This window comes from Brachypodium distachyon, chromosome 1, assembly GCF_000005505.3.
Source record: "Brachypodium distachyon strain Bd21 chromosome 1, Brachypodium_distachyon_v3.0, whole genome shotgun sequence".
Classification (NCBI taxonomy): domain Eukaryota; kingdom Viridiplantae; phylum Streptophyta; class Magnoliopsida; order Poales; family Poaceae; genus Brachypodium; species Brachypodium distachyon.
This window is the reverse complement of record NC_016131.3, coordinates 28,651,549-28,667,668: the sequence shown is the minus strand read 5'-3', so window position 1 is coordinate 28,667,668 and position 16,120 is coordinate 28,651,549. Positions and strand designations below refer to the sequence as shown.

Sequence of the window (16,120 nt, the reverse complement as noted above, 5' to 3'; positions counted from 1 at the left end):
AAATTACCATGACTTGTTATGATACTCATATTCATTGTCAGCTCAGCTCACCTGAGTGCTGAAGGCACGTCACCTACTATGTGCTCTATTTAATGTAAGTCTACATCTAACATGGACATGTTCTGCAAGGAGTGAAGTAAAACCTGCTTCAATTAGGCATCAAAATGAAGTAATGAACTATTCATTCTTTCCTTGTTTCCTTTAGGAAATAAACAACCTTTTTCTTGAACCGAAGGACTTCTCTCTCTCTCACACACACACACTCTAAACAGAACAGATCAAATAAAGCAGCAATCCAGTCCAAGTTTGCAAATGAATTTTCATTGTTGAAAGAGCAGAATATAGTGGACTCAGTTGCATGCTCAAAGAACTTCTCACCAATTTTCACAATGAAGTAATGAACCCAGTGCCCAAGTAAGAGGTTCACCAATTGACCTTGATATCATCTCATCGAGAGGTGCTAGCAAAACAATAATCATGCCAAAGCAAGGCACTAATTTTTTTCCTTGCTACAAAAGTATACATATATGTTGTTCTGTGTAAGTATTATTAGCTTATGGCTTTATGCCTAACTGCTAGCTTTGTGGTAAAGAAAATTATTCAAGTGCTCGGGCAAAATATTTGCTGCAAAAAGATCTATGCATGAGCCATGAATATCTACACGCACACAAAACTCAGGTCTTAACCATTTGGAAAGATTCAGGCGATAAGACAGTCAATAGGAATGTCAATAAGTACATCCTTCCTGCAAAATGTTAATCCTCATAGTTGCTTGCTCCTGGGTGAAACTGAGATCGGCACTTTTCCTGCATTTGTTAAAGATGTTAAATTCAGGTAAGGTAAGTTAGTGTATTTTTCAGTAAGAGCATTCAACAAATTTCCTTTCTAATGTTTCATGTGTCATGCTTCTTTTGTTCCGATTTCCATATACTACCTAAATTAATCAGATCAATGTATTTTGACTGTACAGAGAAATAAAAACAGTCACTATCGCCAATACAGGTAAGTACAAAATAATGGTCAGGTGTGCATGGCGTATTATATATACAGTCCTTTTATTAGAGACTTTAATTTCCTTTTATTCTCCAATAAATTCAGAAATTAATCCCAGTAAAAAAAGGAAGTCAGAAATTATTTTTTCAGTAAGTATATGAGAAACCCAATTGGCATTGTTCCTCTAAAACACATTCGGGGTCTTGTATAGCTTATCTTACATGACGAATGCTCATTTCAGTAGTAGAGATCAATCATTCTAATCAGATTGGATGGCAAACATTTCTGAAAACTTGGCTATGGATACTACCTGACAGTGTGTTTTTAATACAAAGGAATCATCATGCTTGTGTGTCATTGATGTGAAGAGAGTAATTGCTGACATATATACCTAACCAAGTGACAACCACGGAGTTCGTTACAGGGTATCAGGTGAGTAAGCAAAAAAATTGTTATTGCACAAAGTGGCATAGGTGGGAACAAATATCAAATTAATTTCTGAATAAGACGATATATACAAGTCTGCTATGTTGGAGGATATCCAAAGATGGCTCATGATTCTCATATACTTGCTGAAAATTGCTAACCTTGAACTGAACAAATCGAGACTTGCCGTATGCGAGGGTGGCAGATATGGGGCGCAGTGCACTGGGGTTCAGTTGAGCATTTCTCCTATAACCTAAGAAAAACTTTTATTATCAAACAATCATGCCTCAAAGTAAAACCTCCAATCACTGACATGAACTTAAAAGTTTGAGAAGAAAATATTTGATCCTTAGAGTAGCACATATTACAATACTGAAGTGGAACAGAAATTCCAGCACCTAAAGTTTTCATGGACACATTCTAATGCAACATCCACAAATTGCAATGCATCTGTGAAAGGAGGAGCAGGAACTTGTGAAAAAAAATTCGATTGGAATATTAACTAATCTTCTATCATACAGCAAAGGACCACGTCCACAAATTAGCGGGTTTATTAATTGGGTACCAGAAGACGTGTTGGACGGCCCAGTTAGGTGTGGAGAGGCACATGAAGAATTTGGGCTAGTGCTCCTTGGTTTTATTGAATGGACCAGAGTAACTGGCATTAATAATTCTTCAGCAGGCAAGAACAACTACCCATATCGCCAGTCTACCCCCTCCGTCGCCGACGAAGCAAACTGCAGCCAGCCCGCCGATTAGCCGTCATCCGCGCCTCCGCTTCTTGATAAATAGCAGTTCTAGTCACAGATCCGGCTTACCAGGGCGCGGTGCTGGGGGTTGTGGTGCCAGATTTAGTCGATTGAGGGAGCATAAACCAACTGCGGCGGCGTGTTGAGAAGGCACCGCAAGGGGGATCCATGGGGAAGCTGAGAAGGTCGAGGAGTTGCGAAGGAATGTATTTCAGGTAAGTATTTCATTCACATATGGAACGGGGTGTTATCTGATCCGCAGTCCATTGACGTCCGACGTTGTTGTGACTGTGATAATCAGTTGCATGACGGGGTGCTCTATTTCGATGCAGGGAGTATGCCGGCTTGCCGGATAGAACCGAGTTTGTGAACAACGCAGATAAGGAGGAAGCAAGTTATGGAAGAAGCTTTTATCTTATTCAACCACGAAACATCGGTCCTGACCTATAGAATGGCAACGTCGCCCGAGACGAATCGTTCGATGTTGATGCAGATACAGCAGGAACAAAAAACCACAGGGAGGAGATAAACACAACATGTGGCAGGTAATTTCGACACCAGACGTACCGTATTCCCAATTGTGTGCAGCGCTCGCATTTTGTTTGACTGACTCGATGAATCTGGGTACCGTTATTTATGTTCTTTAAAACTTTCTTCTGCAATGTGATGGCTGCTTCGAAATGAAAATAGTTAAATGGAAAGGAATATATAACGGACATGAAAAACAATGCACCGTATTCCATATGTCCTGACACAGTGCATGTGACGCACTTAGTTGGTGGGTGGATGCTGAAGAAGAAATAGTGAGCACTAACACTGTAGAATCATATGGAAAATCTGGTGCTGGTGATTATCATGATCAAACTATGATTCGAGCATTTATTTGGACGCGGTGAATATAATTTTAGGGAATCAAAATTGCATAGACGAATTCAGATGTGGTTGCCCGGTTGCTTTGGTTATAATCATCGTGGAAATCTGTCTGAATAAATCCAATGCGCGCATGAAAAAACGAGAATTCGGCTGTTTCTTTCTGTTGTAATTTTAATTGGTTTCCTTATTGGCACTGGGCGTTCCTTGTTATGACAACGTTGTTCAGCACTAATCGGGATTGATCTCAATGCATCTATAACAGGATTTTAGATGGAAAGGAACCACAGACCACTGCCTTACGAACTGATGGTGAGCAGCCAGAGGTAAACAGAATGAACAATGGCGTCTGTCATGCGGAAACGAGCATGAAATTTCCCCCAAGAGAAGGTGTCATGAAGATAAATTCTGAAGGCTGGACATGCAGGTGAGAAATACGAATTGCAGAATAACACGAAAGATGTAAATCTGGAGTGTGCTTAGTACAATGAGCATTTACTTGTACTTTTCTACCACATGGTTGTAGGGTTAGGATTGGCGTGGCACCAGATGAGCGAGAGATCAATCCAGAACGGATTAGTGCTCTGGAAAATTCAATAAAGAACTACGCAGAGAGGAAGAGCAATACAGTAGTTAATCCTATGGTGGGAACTTCGTTCGACAGCCTGGAAGACGCATACGACTTTTATAACCTGTATTCATGGGAAGTAGGTTTTGGCATCAGATATGCGAAATGCAGGTTGAACGTTCACCGGAAAAAGTGTATGCAGGAGATTGTTTGCGGCTGTGCGGTAAGTCGGTGCAATGATTAGGTGTCTTATCAGGTTGTAAATTTTTTTTGAGGTACTATTTTCGGACATAAGTATTCCTCATGATAAGGTGATGAAGGATGAGATCGTATTTTTACGTCAATTTTCATTTTTTGGTCAGGGGAAACCATTGCATGAGAATAGCAGGTCCGCTAGGTGTGGCTGCCCGGCATTGATCCGACTGCTAAGATCGGAGGACAAGGGATGGTACATATGTGAGCATAGGGATCAACACAACCATGAACTGTCGAAGACATGCGGTGAGAAGCTTCATTGGCAATCACATAGGCACATGGATCGTTACACTAAACAACTTGTGAAGCAGCTATGGGAGAACAACATCAACCTTGGGAAGGTGTACAGTATCATTGGTAGTTTCTTTGGGAGCATGGACCGTATACCTTTTACCAAGAGATCTCTGAAAACGCTATGCGGGAAGATCAGCCGCGAACAGTCGGACAATGATGCAGCAAAGACGTTGGACGTGTTCAGCAAGATGCTGAAGGCAGACCCTGATTTCAAATACACGGTGCAGGTTGACGATGATAGCAGAATAAAGAACCTGATGTGGACATCAGGGAAGAGCATGGACCAATACATATGTTTCGGAGATGTGATAACTTTTGATACCACGTACCAGACAAACCTCTATGACATGCCTTTCGGACTTTTCGTTGCTGTCAACAACCATTTCCAGAGCATAATATTAGGTGGAGTACTAATGAGGGATGAGAAGGTGGAGAGTTTTAAATGGGTGTTCGTGGAGTTCATGTGGATGATTGGTGGGAAGGACCGTCACCCAAAGGCAATACTAACAGGTACGGAATTCGATATTCTGATCTAACGAAACATTTGGAAACTTTTATAATGTAAATATAGTCCAGATTTTTCAGAATTGATAATGTACGGTCAATAATTCTTTATTCCATCATTCAGATCAGGCTAGGATGGAGGTTGCCATTGCTGAAGTTTTGCCGAATACGAAAACCGTTGGTGCAAGTGGCATGTGCTCAAAAAGGCTATAGAGTGGTTGGGGCTTTGTACGGGAAGAAGAGTGAGTTCAGGACTGAGTTCCACAGGTTGGTTAACCTCATGTGCACTGAGGAGGAGTTCGAGAAGTGCTGGGCAGAGATGCTGGAGAAATATGGCCTCCAGAAGAAACCATGTCTTACTCAGATATATGAGGTACGGCGTAAATGGGCTAAACCTTATTTCAGGGACATTTTCTGTGCAAAAATGACGAGCACACAAAGGAGCGAGAGCGCAAACCATGTCCTAAAGACTTATGTCCCAACAAGATGCCCAATGCACCTATTTGTGAAGCAGTACGAGAAGCTTCAGTTCGACCGTGATTCAGAGGAGAGCTATCAGGAAAAAAGGACTTCACTGGTAAACATGGAGTCCCCTTTAAAAAATATTAATAAACTTACGTTCATAGCATTTGGATACAAACGGATACATATATGGAATGATCGTAACAATAAATCTTTGAAATTGTCAGCATGACTTTACCTTAGGTCAAACTAATTTGTGTGCATTGTGATGCAGAGTGGGGTCGTGTTGAGGGCAAATTTACCAATTGAGGTGCACGCTAGCAAGGTGTATACTAGGACTATGTTTGAGCAATTTGGTCAGACTCTTTTCGAGTCAGGGCAATACGTCCTGGAAGAGCTGGAGGCACGGAGCAAATTCACTGTTCGTCGCACAAGTCATGTCCTCAGAGAGAAATAGATCAAGAGTATATATCGCAGAGTTACCAAATCCACTCACCAAGATGCCGCTAGGAAAGAGAGCCGAAGCAGCTCGCGAGGGCTCCGGCGGCAGGAGACACGAGAGAGAGCCAGCCAAAATATGAAGGCTATTTCACGTGGAGGGCCGAGGACTGGGAGTCTAGGAGGCGAGAACTTTGCCCCGCCCCGCCCCACCTTGTACTGGAGATAATTTCTCCGGATACGCAGGACACGATATCTTTGTATGCACAGGACATGTCCTGTGTACGCAGAGCAGCTTGGTGATTTCTTAAGATTGGGGGCATGGACATGGCTGATGGCTGCTGGAACTTGGCGCGACGACACCGGCGTTTCATGGATGGTTAATCTAATTAATAAGCTCCTGATTGGCCCGACGACACCAGCGTTTTGTTGATCGCCCGGCAGTTAATCTAATTAATAAGCTGTTGATTGAGTCCCAATCGCCTGGATTGTGCACACAACTTCTATTAGGAGTAGAGGTGCAAAAATGTGGCCACGAGAGTACTCTCTGACTCTACATAGTTCAACCAAATGAATTAAAATCACATCGTTTAAAAAAAAAACTGGTTCATGTGTTTGAATTAAAGAGGATTGGAGGTATCCTCAGAATCACCTTTCTGCACCTACTTAGTGAGCGCAGATTCAACATGGAGACGCGCGGCTCCACCGATCGATCTGATTCCAAAGCCGGGCCTGATCATCAGGGTGGTGTCCAGCCAGCTAGCCGCTGACGGCAGGCTCTCATCACCAGACCCATCCAAGCCAAATGTCTGTATGGATCGATAAATATCGGCTACCTATTCGAGCAAATCCTACCCCAGGTACGTAAGATTGGATTTTGCACAGGACCGCAGCATTGCCACACGGCCATGGGTTGTCTGAGTTGTTGTTCCGTAGTTACTCCTTCCGTCTCATATCAAGTGATTTAAATTTGTCTAAATATGAATGTATCTATACCTAAAAAAGTCTAGATGCACTTAATATGAGACGGAGGAAGTACATAGCTAAACAAGTGTCTCAAGTGGTAAATACATCACTGCCGGTTTGCAAAAAGGGGTATCATGGAGCAGAGAGATATGAATGGGGTTTATACATAAGCTACGACTATAGATAATTAATCTAAACAGAATCTGAGTGGCCACCTCATATTCACCCTCTAAGCTTTGATAACCCTCATCTCTGACTGAACATATCCCCATCTGAGGATCCTGCAAGTAAAACAAGTGTGGTTATTTACCGAATTGATCGAATCCATCCGTATACTATTACTCAACCATGTGAATCAAGTCGGCAACTCCACATGCCAAACAAAAAACTTAAGAACCATGTGATCCATGCACTTTTGTGATAATCCTGTGCACAGCATAAAAGGTCGTATTCCTTCGTCCAACAAAGGATGTCTCAACTTTGACTAAATTTGAATGCATCTATACACTAAGCCATGTTTAGATACATTCAAATTTTGACAAACTTGAGACATCTTTTGTTGGACGGAGGGAGTACTACACTGCAGCTATCATTATTATTTTTCCTACTCACCTCATAGATGGTGAAGGAAGCATCCTCCTGGTAAGGCAAGTTGATCCAAACCATACTTTGATGGTATGGCAGATGATATATTTCATTATTTCCACCAGCTAACTACAGATGCCCAACGCAATTGAAGGGTGAAAGGCAAAAAAAAAAATCACCACCGCTTCTTTTCTACGCAAAAAGTTCAGTATTTTCTAATCGTTATTTCCATACAGAACTCACATGATTTTCTACAGTTACATGCATGCCATTTTCATTTGCTTACAAGTTCTTTTCTGATGGAAAGGCAAGTATGCCAATAAGCACTCTATGATTTCTCTACAAATCACATAATGGACAGGAAGCAACTTTTTACGGAAGAAAGGAGCTCATGAAATACCTTACTGACGCCAGCATGTTTCACTCCTCCAATATATGAAAGACAGAAAACAATTTCACTCTGGAGAAGGGAGCCAATCCTGCAAGGCATGAGATGTATTTTATAATCTATATAAGGCTGGTCATAGTGAGAGTAACAAAGGTGGTAACATAAGTGCCAACTAAGCAAATTTGGTGATGTGGCATGTTATTAATGAGGAGAGAGAGGTTTGTGGTAACTAGATATGTTACCATAACATCACACAAATCAAAACAAGATGAGTCTACAACCTAATAAATGACACAATGCATGACACCACATATATGTTACTACCCACTATGTAGTTACATGTTACTACTCTAAGTTACCATGCACTATCACCAGCCTAAGCAAAGTGCTGTAAATTACTGCTAAAGTGGCGCTGAACCCCATGGTAGATGTTACATTTAGGAAAAGCTTATCCAAACATTTGAGTACAGTCTGGCACTACCTCACTGCAATGCCAATATGCTACAAGGCATACTCCTATCTTTAGTGATTTGCCTCAGAAATATATGAAGTTAGTATACTGAGTGTAATTGCATTCAATATTTGTAAAATAGGAAAGCGTCCAAATGCTGTGTAAACTTGCTGACTATCTTCATTGTCAGTTACGCAGATCCAATTGTAAAGTGCACTAGTTTCATTGAATCTGAAACTAACTCCTGAGTAGAAACCTAAGAGGATCATCTTAAGGGCTTGAATTATTGCATGATAAAGCATATATAGTTGCCCGGATACATTGATAAAACTTTGGTCTAGTAATGAGCCAGTTAGGATCTCCTGCTATTAATATCTAAATCTAACTAGCAATACGCATGCTTTGCTATGGACTAAAACAATACACTAAATGTTAAAAATGTTGTATTTTCATTTATCATCTCAGATTAAATAATCAATAATCCATTCTCATCTTAATGGCCTGTGTGATATGAACCGGTGGTGCAGTCTGAAGGTGACAGACCACCGCCACCAACTGACCTGACTGTTATGGAAATCATGCCTCTCCCTGCCTGCAGTAAAAATGGAACTATGGAAAAGTATATTTTACTCAGATAGTACCACGGTGATTACAAACGCAACCTCTAGGTTCTGTCAAGAGCTAATCTTAATAGCATGTGACTAATCATCTGGCATTATGATCGCATACTTCTGTCGTGGTAGAGTGAGAGGTGGCACATGAAAGGAGGTAACGACAGGTGTCTGTGTTCACTGGGATTTCCGGAGAGTGTCTGAAGCACAATGACGAGTTGCGGAAGAAGGGATGACAGGGTATTGGCTCAGGGAGGGATGGAATAGAATAACACAACCAAATTGCGTCTTCCACATGAACAACTGAAACCGATGGAAGCACAATGTTTTTTTTTCGAAAAGGAGGGAAGCACAATATAGAGTGTGTTTTCTTGATGTCACTTGAAATGTCATGTACAACTTATATTTATTGAGTTGTAATCGATGTTTCACATCTGTAGTTTATTTTCCCACCGATTAGTTGTTAACAATAAGCACATAGAATGATCATGCTGTAAGTAAAAATATGACGACACAACTTGACTTACGTGACTAAGTTGTTTGTTGATCCTCTATGATGATCTGATAGACACCCTTCACAGAATCCCGAGAGACTTTCCCAACACCACCGATTCCAAACAATACTCCTTCGCTATTTTGAATTAGCACATGCCTCTGGGGATCAGGGTTCGGCCCACGCCCAGTACCAAGCATCATCACGGCGTGAGATGCAGGCAGTCCAGATTTTGCATGAATGATTGGAGTTTTCTCGTCATATTGATAGATCTCTCCTGGCCTCAGATAGAAGAAGTTCCAGGACACGCGAAAATGGATTACTAGTATATTCCCTTCCTTCAGGAGGTCATGGAATTCTCTCTCCCGGTCAAGACGCTTGTAAGACGAGATCTTAAAAACGCAATCCTGCAAGATCCAGGCACTAGTTGGGTACATGTCATGATATGACCACAAAACTTTGTAACATGACACAAACTATTGGTAAAGAAACTGCATTAGAAATTCCCTTTTCACTATGCGCTAGATCTCAAAGGTAAACATATATATTCCCTAATCAACAGGTAGCCGAGTAGCCACTACACCTGTCTCCCTTTTTTTAATAGAAAATGACACCTGCCACTACAACCGATCCCTCAATTTGCACATGCAAAATTGCACCTCAATCTGCATATAAGGCAAGATTATTTGTTCATTGCCTTCGCTTTTTCGGGACTGAATGGCATATGGCATCCCCTAGCGAAAATACTTGTACAAGTGCATAACTTGTGCACATGTGAGCATGAGCATGTATGATTTCTAGGTCTGAATCACCCGTTTGCACCACATAATATCCTATCAAATGTGTTATTTTTTCCTTCTATTTTTGTGTGAATTGAGCATGTAAGCCGATGCACTAGTTGCTCCACATCCACTGCACACATTTTTGAACTGGTTTCTTTAACCGAGTTTTGATTTCTTCTTCACATAATTAAATACTGAGACAGCAAATTTGCATTTATTTGTTTGTAACATTGAATATCAAGCCACTTTATGATCAAAATAGCAAGAGTTATTTATGCGTTGACATGTAAGCGTGAACATTAATGGCCTGATTGTTTCCTCCTTTGATCATACCACGAAATTGGCGTCATGGTTCGGAAAGAAAATAAGATATTCAATCGGGTCTATCGGGAAGCCTGGTTATGTGAAAGCGCATGCAACTACCAAAACTTAAGAACACATACCAGTTCCTCTAAAAAGCCTGGGGTGAATGTGAAACCACACTATATATGGAGCCTAGTTTTCAGAGGGTATGCACACCATTAAACAGCTGGATAAAAGAATTAGATATTCTAAAGAGAGTTTTCCAAGGTTATCAACGCCCCAAATGCATCCAGCACAGCTGAACAGATAGGTAACATAAAGAGATAAACCTTGTTAAAAAATATTGGAATATTGAACTATCAGTGGCATACAACTAAAAGCAAATCTCACCTCTGACTCCAATTCATTGGTGCCTTTGACACCATGTTCTTTTAAGATCTCCATGGTAGTTGTCAGCCTTGATTGTCCCTTTTGGCTGCTGTCCTCCTCTCCAAACACTTTATCCAGTGCTTTCTCATATTTACTCTTTATATCATCAATAGACAAGTTCCAGTTGAATTCTTGTGGAGGTTCCAGACACGCATATTGATATTTCTTTAATGATTCGAGTGTCCCCAAACATGCTTGAAATGCGCAAGTATCTTCATGTAATTAAATAAATCCAGAAGAAATTATCATCTCAGAAGTGTTTACAACAACCAAAAGACTATACTATTAGTGATACTATAACAGAAACCAAAAGACTATACGATTAGTGATACTATAACATACCAGCAGCGCCCTTTTGGTCTCGAAGATGAGCCAAAATGTATTTAGTTCTGTGTGGCCTTCCTACCCATGTAAATTCTTGAACGACCTGCAAAAGATTGGATCCCTTAAATTATTGTGAAGACGTCTAGTGGAAAACATATAAAAAGAAACTACTTAAACCATATATCTATTCTAGATTGTCCCTCCAAAAGGAACAATGTTTTGGCGGTGGCTTTAAGAGGTTTTTGGTATTCTGACAAGCGATATAGTCAAGTTGCTTCAGCTTAAATCATCAAGAAGTTTGGCTAACTGAGATCATGGAGAAGCTGAGGCAGTGTCAGTTGACACTTGATGCACATTACTGTTGGATTATATCACCAGAGTTGTACTTCAAAAATTTAGGTTCTTCCATGTCACATGTAATATGCACTTAAATATTCCATCTGGTAGGAAAACAAATAGCCTGAAAATGATATCCCATATAAAGATGTAAACTGACCTGGCACAAAACCTCCTTTCGAAGTGCAGACTTATCAATAAGACCATCCACATAATTCAGCCTCAACTTATTTGCAGTCTCAAGGACTAAATTTTCATCTAGAAAGTCAACTGCTGTCCGCTTCTTGGCATCACGATACAGATCTTCCCAAATCCCCCCACTAGACAGCAAATCATCTTGTTTCCCCACAATCCAACACAAATGACTAAGAAAAATAGAGTTGTCAGTACATACAAAACAAAGTTTATAAATACCATCAGCTTTAGACGCATGCATACCGTGCACTTGTAAGAGCCACATTTATGCTGGTACCCTTAACAAGCTGAAGTTCGGTACAATTTTGGACGACTGTTGATAGAATTATTAAATCAAACCACTCTGACTGCAAACAGTCAATGGATTTTACTTCCAACATAACATTGTCATGTGCTTTATGATGAGATGTCAGTTGGCTTCTAACTGCATCAGCATCTCTGAGTGACAAGCATACAATGCCAATTTTGATTCTTCTATCAACATCAACATTCATATCTACAACACCAGAAAAAATTAAGATTGTACGCAATTTCAGTATTTCATTGAACCAATTTTAAAAGCTACTAAATCCAAACCTAAGTTCCAACTGATTCGAACATGTCAATACAAATACAATCGATTCGAACCTTGAATTATTCCAGGAATAACAAAACCAAACTATGCTAAGAAATAATAAAGTAACTATCTTGATTCATTGCTTGATTGAGACAGGTACAGACTTGCAATTATATAGGGAGATGGCAGTTGTTTGGTCTGATTCAAGGCAACAGTATTGGAATGAACCTCGAAGTATTCCGGGAATAACAAAACCAAACTATGCAATGAAATAATAAAGTAAATATCTTGATTGAGATGAAATGGCTGTTAGCTAATGTTAATTTCTTACATTTACTTGAACACTACTTGATTGCATGGCTACATTTACATTTACTTGAACACTACTCTCCAAACAACCGGGCAGCCATAAAATTCATACCATGGCAGATAACACATTAAGTAAGGCCAATAAATTGTAATCACATTAATACACATTTTGTAATAAAATCTGACATATATTATGTATACATATGATCTTTACGAGATAAAATACTCTTGAAAAGGTGTACCTTTGTAAAGGCTTTCAAGAAGCACCATGATGGCAACAACAGACTGGAAAGTGTGTCCTGATTCATTCATTAAAGAAATATCCATAAAAGCATATGGATCAATCGGTACATTTCTGAATTCCTTGTTGTATTCAGGTGAAGAGACATTTTCACCATTCATCAGTATCCCATTATAAAAGTATTCATTTGGAAATGCACTAATAGAAGGATGCATTTCAAATTGTGTCTTGAGCATTTCAATGTCAGCAGAGGATGATCGGAAACTTTGAAACAAGCTCAAACCATAACCAATTTTTTTACAAAGCTAGCAATTGACAAATAGAAGTCCATTAGTTATAAAGACATAAATTAATTCACTGCAAAACCTAAAGTAGTGGGATAAGTGTTTGATAGAAACATCTAAATAACATGGAATGGCAACTAATACATCATGTTTGATAAAAAAAATCTGAAAAACTAAAGTAGTGGAACAATTGCTTGATACTATGTACAAACGATTCATCACTGCAAGTCAAGAAAACACAATATTTCAGTTTTACTTCTATTTGTTAAATTTTACTTAATTAACCAATATATCCATCTTGAATTTATAATACATTCAATTCATAATATATTCTACTAATAATTTCTAAATCCACACAGTATTGACATGAGATACCTCGCTTTGAACTGCCGGTGGTCGATGTTGATGATCACCCATCAAGAGAATATGCTTCAAAGGAAGATTGAATGGAATAAGTAGCTCATTGTCGTTAATTAGTGTTGCTTGATCAACTATCAAGACCTGGAATGCCTCCATCTTCAACCCATGCAATTGGGCTGTATGGTCAACAGTTGATAATATAATACGGGAGTTAGTGATACAGAAATTCTTCATCTCTTCTCGACTATGCAGCTCGGGCAACTTCAAAGATGTGATAAGGGCATCTATCATCTTTAAACTGACAATTCTTGTTTTATTCAACTCCTTTACATTGACATCATCGACACTATAATCAAGACCACACACAAGGCCAAAAGCTGATTGAACCATCTCCTCGGGTAGAAGCTCATTTTGCAAGTGAGTTTCCATCAGGCCCATAATGTCTAACAATTCATGTGCGGTGTCAGCGCCACAGTCAACTAACCATGCTGAAAGTTGATTGATTAGGAAATCTAAACATGCTTGAAGAAGTCCCATCATATATTTGAATTTCTCTTTGAAAGACTTCAATGAGAACTGAACTAGTCCTTTTTGCCGACATCTTATACATTCAGAGGGACTTGAACAGCCTACATGATGATACCGACTCAAGTTCATAAGGGAGCCCATTTCCCGCAGCCACTCCTTCGACATGGCAAGACAGCAATACAGTTCATGGCATTTGTAGTCTAAAGTTGCGTTCTCGAAAGTGCTTTTGTTCTTTAAACCATTGCTGTTGTTCATAACAAGAACATCAAGAGAACTTAAATTTTCTCCATACTTCGTTAGAAACTCCCACATATAATCTGCTTCTGGAAAGCAAATTAATACTCTATGTTTCAGATCAGCAAACATCTTAGCTAATTTACTAATGGTTGAGTACTTTCCACTTCCTGGAGGAGTCCAAAGGAGCTTTGTTTGTATTGTGTGAGCACAACAAAGATCTGTAAATGTCTTAGTTGAAATATCTTGCAATGAGCCCATTGGCAAGTTACCTAATTCACCACACACTTCACATCTTTTGTTAGTCTGCAAATCGAACAAGAGAAAAAGATAGCATTAATTTGTTTTTACCACAGAGTATAGACAAACATTGTTTTATCTAAGGTTGTGCTAAAAACTTACTTCATTTTGTAACCTCTGAACTGTTTTGACACCAATGCTTTCGTTCTTATCTCCTATAATCTTGGATATTTTCATTTTGACTTGAATGTTAGTCAAAAACTTGGCAAACTTTATATCTTTAGGCAGAATATTGTTCCTGGATAGCAAAACCCTGAAACTTTTTTGACAATACGTATCCTGACCAATTCCAATTGCTATTCCAAGGCAAGCAAATTGGGCATTGAATTTTGGGCTAACAATAGGCTCAGAGCTCAGCAAGAATATGTCAAAATCATTGGCGATATGATCGCATCGAGTATCATATGATCTTGCCTTGCCAAGTTTAATTTCCAGAAAAAGCATCAATGCACCACACTCATATGCATCCTCAATATGGAAAATCTGAGTTTCTGTAATATGAAGCATTGGTGATTTTATCATTGCTCTAGTTTCTTCTATTATGAGTTCTGAATGTATATCCCGGAATTGTTGTAGTGACTCGAACTTTAGTGGAATGTCCTGGACCTGAATTGATTGGAACTAGTCAAACAACCATCCTTAAGTACAACTAACACTACATAAATTTATATATTAATGTTGGTCATTTCATCTCTTCCAGTGAAAATAAGTAAATCGTGTACCATTGTGAAATACGCTATGAGGATTGATAACAACTACAGCACATTATCATATGGCCATACAAATTACTCAGATTTAAGACTAGTGCAAACTAATTAAAGAGTTAACATAACCTTTCATGTTTTTAAGAATATCAAATATGGAACTAGATTCAATGCAACTTTCCATGTATCAACTTGTATAAATACTCACACACCACAAATATAAGTAACTAGATTTACAAGGCTAGAGTACATATTGACCGGTCAGAATGTGGTGAAATCTTATTAAAACTATTTATTAATGAGTCACAATGAGTCGTAATTGATATATAGGGCCTGTTTGGTTTACAACCAAAAAATTGGCTTGCCCACACTATTTGGTTGCTATTTGGATCAAGGCCGAAAAGTTGGCTTGCCCGGCCCGTCACGGACGCGCCCGCACCTGCACTACTCCAGCGGGAGCGTTGGCGAAGTGAGGGCGGCGAAAGCGCTCGCCAACGAATTGGCAACGCTGCTTAACCTCTAATCCTTAGTGGGCCCCAGTCATTTTTTATTCCTTTCTTTCTCCATTCTCTTTCTGGCTATGCATCGAAGCAGAGCATAATCTACACCTTCTCTCTCACTTCTCAACCTAGTCGGTGGAAAAGTCCAGCAACTTTTTTCATTTTTGTTTATTTCTAATCCATGATTTACCTCTAGATCTTGTTTAGTACCTCGCGAACTGAGAAATAGAGCAAGTTAAATGTTTGAGTACTAAGTTATTTGCAAACCTAAAAGGTTGGCCAAAAAAATTTGGATGCAAACCAAACAACACCTATTTACCAAATTATTGGTCATGCCGTTGTTTTGGACTTTTGGTCATGCCAACATTTGCCAAAATTTTGGTGGGGCAGACTTGGGCTCAAACCAAACAAGCCCATATTATCTATGGGGAGATTCCCCTTCTCAAAAAGAAGGAAAAGAAATCATGCACACATGTGTACCACTCTACTGTCGTGCACATCGATCTAACTGCCTAACTCATAGCAAACGGCCAGCATACCATCCCACGATCTAAACCTTATAATTACACGTATTGATAACACATATAGCACGTATAAAACGGGTGATTCTCAGGTTCAAACTACTAGGTTTCTTACTAGGATCCATATAATACACTCATCCTTCATGATAATCAAACATATT

At 39.4% G+C, this 16,120-nt stretch overlaps 1 protein-coding gene and 1 long non-coding RNA gene across 4 annotated transcripts; one reads left to right on the top strand and one right to left on the bottom strand.

The window, feature by feature from the left end:
* The first annotated feature begins 2,069 nt into the window (after positions 1-2,069).
* Positions 2,070-6,038, top strand: LOC100828746 (putative protein FAR1-RELATED SEQUENCE 10). Of its 3 annotated transcripts, none has more exons than XR_001405822.2 (7): positions 2,070-2,383; positions 2,501-2,713; positions 3,304-3,465; positions 3,565-3,881; positions 3,969-4,665; positions 4,784-5,236; positions 5,396-6,038. XR_001405822.2 is itself a non-coding variant. In XM_014898134.2 (7 exons), exons 3-6 carry the CDS (start codon positions 3,374-3,376, stop codon positions 4,870-4,872), a joined length of 1,143 nt encoding a protein of 380 aa, XP_014753620.1. In that variant the 5' UTR covers positions 2,070-2,383; positions 2,501-2,713; positions 3,304-3,373; the 3' UTR covers positions 4,873-5,236; positions 5,396-6,038. The 3 variants fall into 3 exon arrangements, 2 of the variants coding, with proteins under 2 accessions (XP_014753620.1, XP_024313565.1); XM_014898134.2 differs by having other exon boundaries at positions 3,565-3,829; XM_024457797.1 differs by having other exon boundaries at positions 2,470-2,713; positions 3,565-3,829.
* A 200-nt stretch (positions 6,039-6,238) lies between these two features.
* LOC112270103 lies at positions 6,239-9,287 on the bottom strand. The gene is made up of 3 exons (XR_002962430.1): positions 9,088-9,287; positions 7,511-7,589; positions 6,239-6,806 (listed from the first exon to the last, which is right to left on the bottom strand). It is a non-coding gene; the product is annotated as an uncharacterized LOC112270103 (long non-coding RNA).
* Positions 9,288-16,120: the final 6,833 nt, after the last annotated feature.

Bases quoted from the DNA above. Each gene is read 5' to 3' on its own strand.
- LOC100828746 (XM_014898134.2), top strand. From the start codon at position 3,374: ATGAACAATGGCGTCTGTCATGCGGAAACGAGCATGAAATTTCCCCCA. The intron at 3,466-3,564 runs GTGAGAAATACG...ACATGGTTGTAG, and splicing joins TCTGAAGGCTGGACATGCAG to GGTTAGGATTGGCGTGGCAC. The intron at 4,666-4,783 runs GTACGGAATTCG...TCCATCATTCAG, and splicing joins CCCAAAGGCAATACTAACAG to ATCAGGCTAGGATGGAGGTT.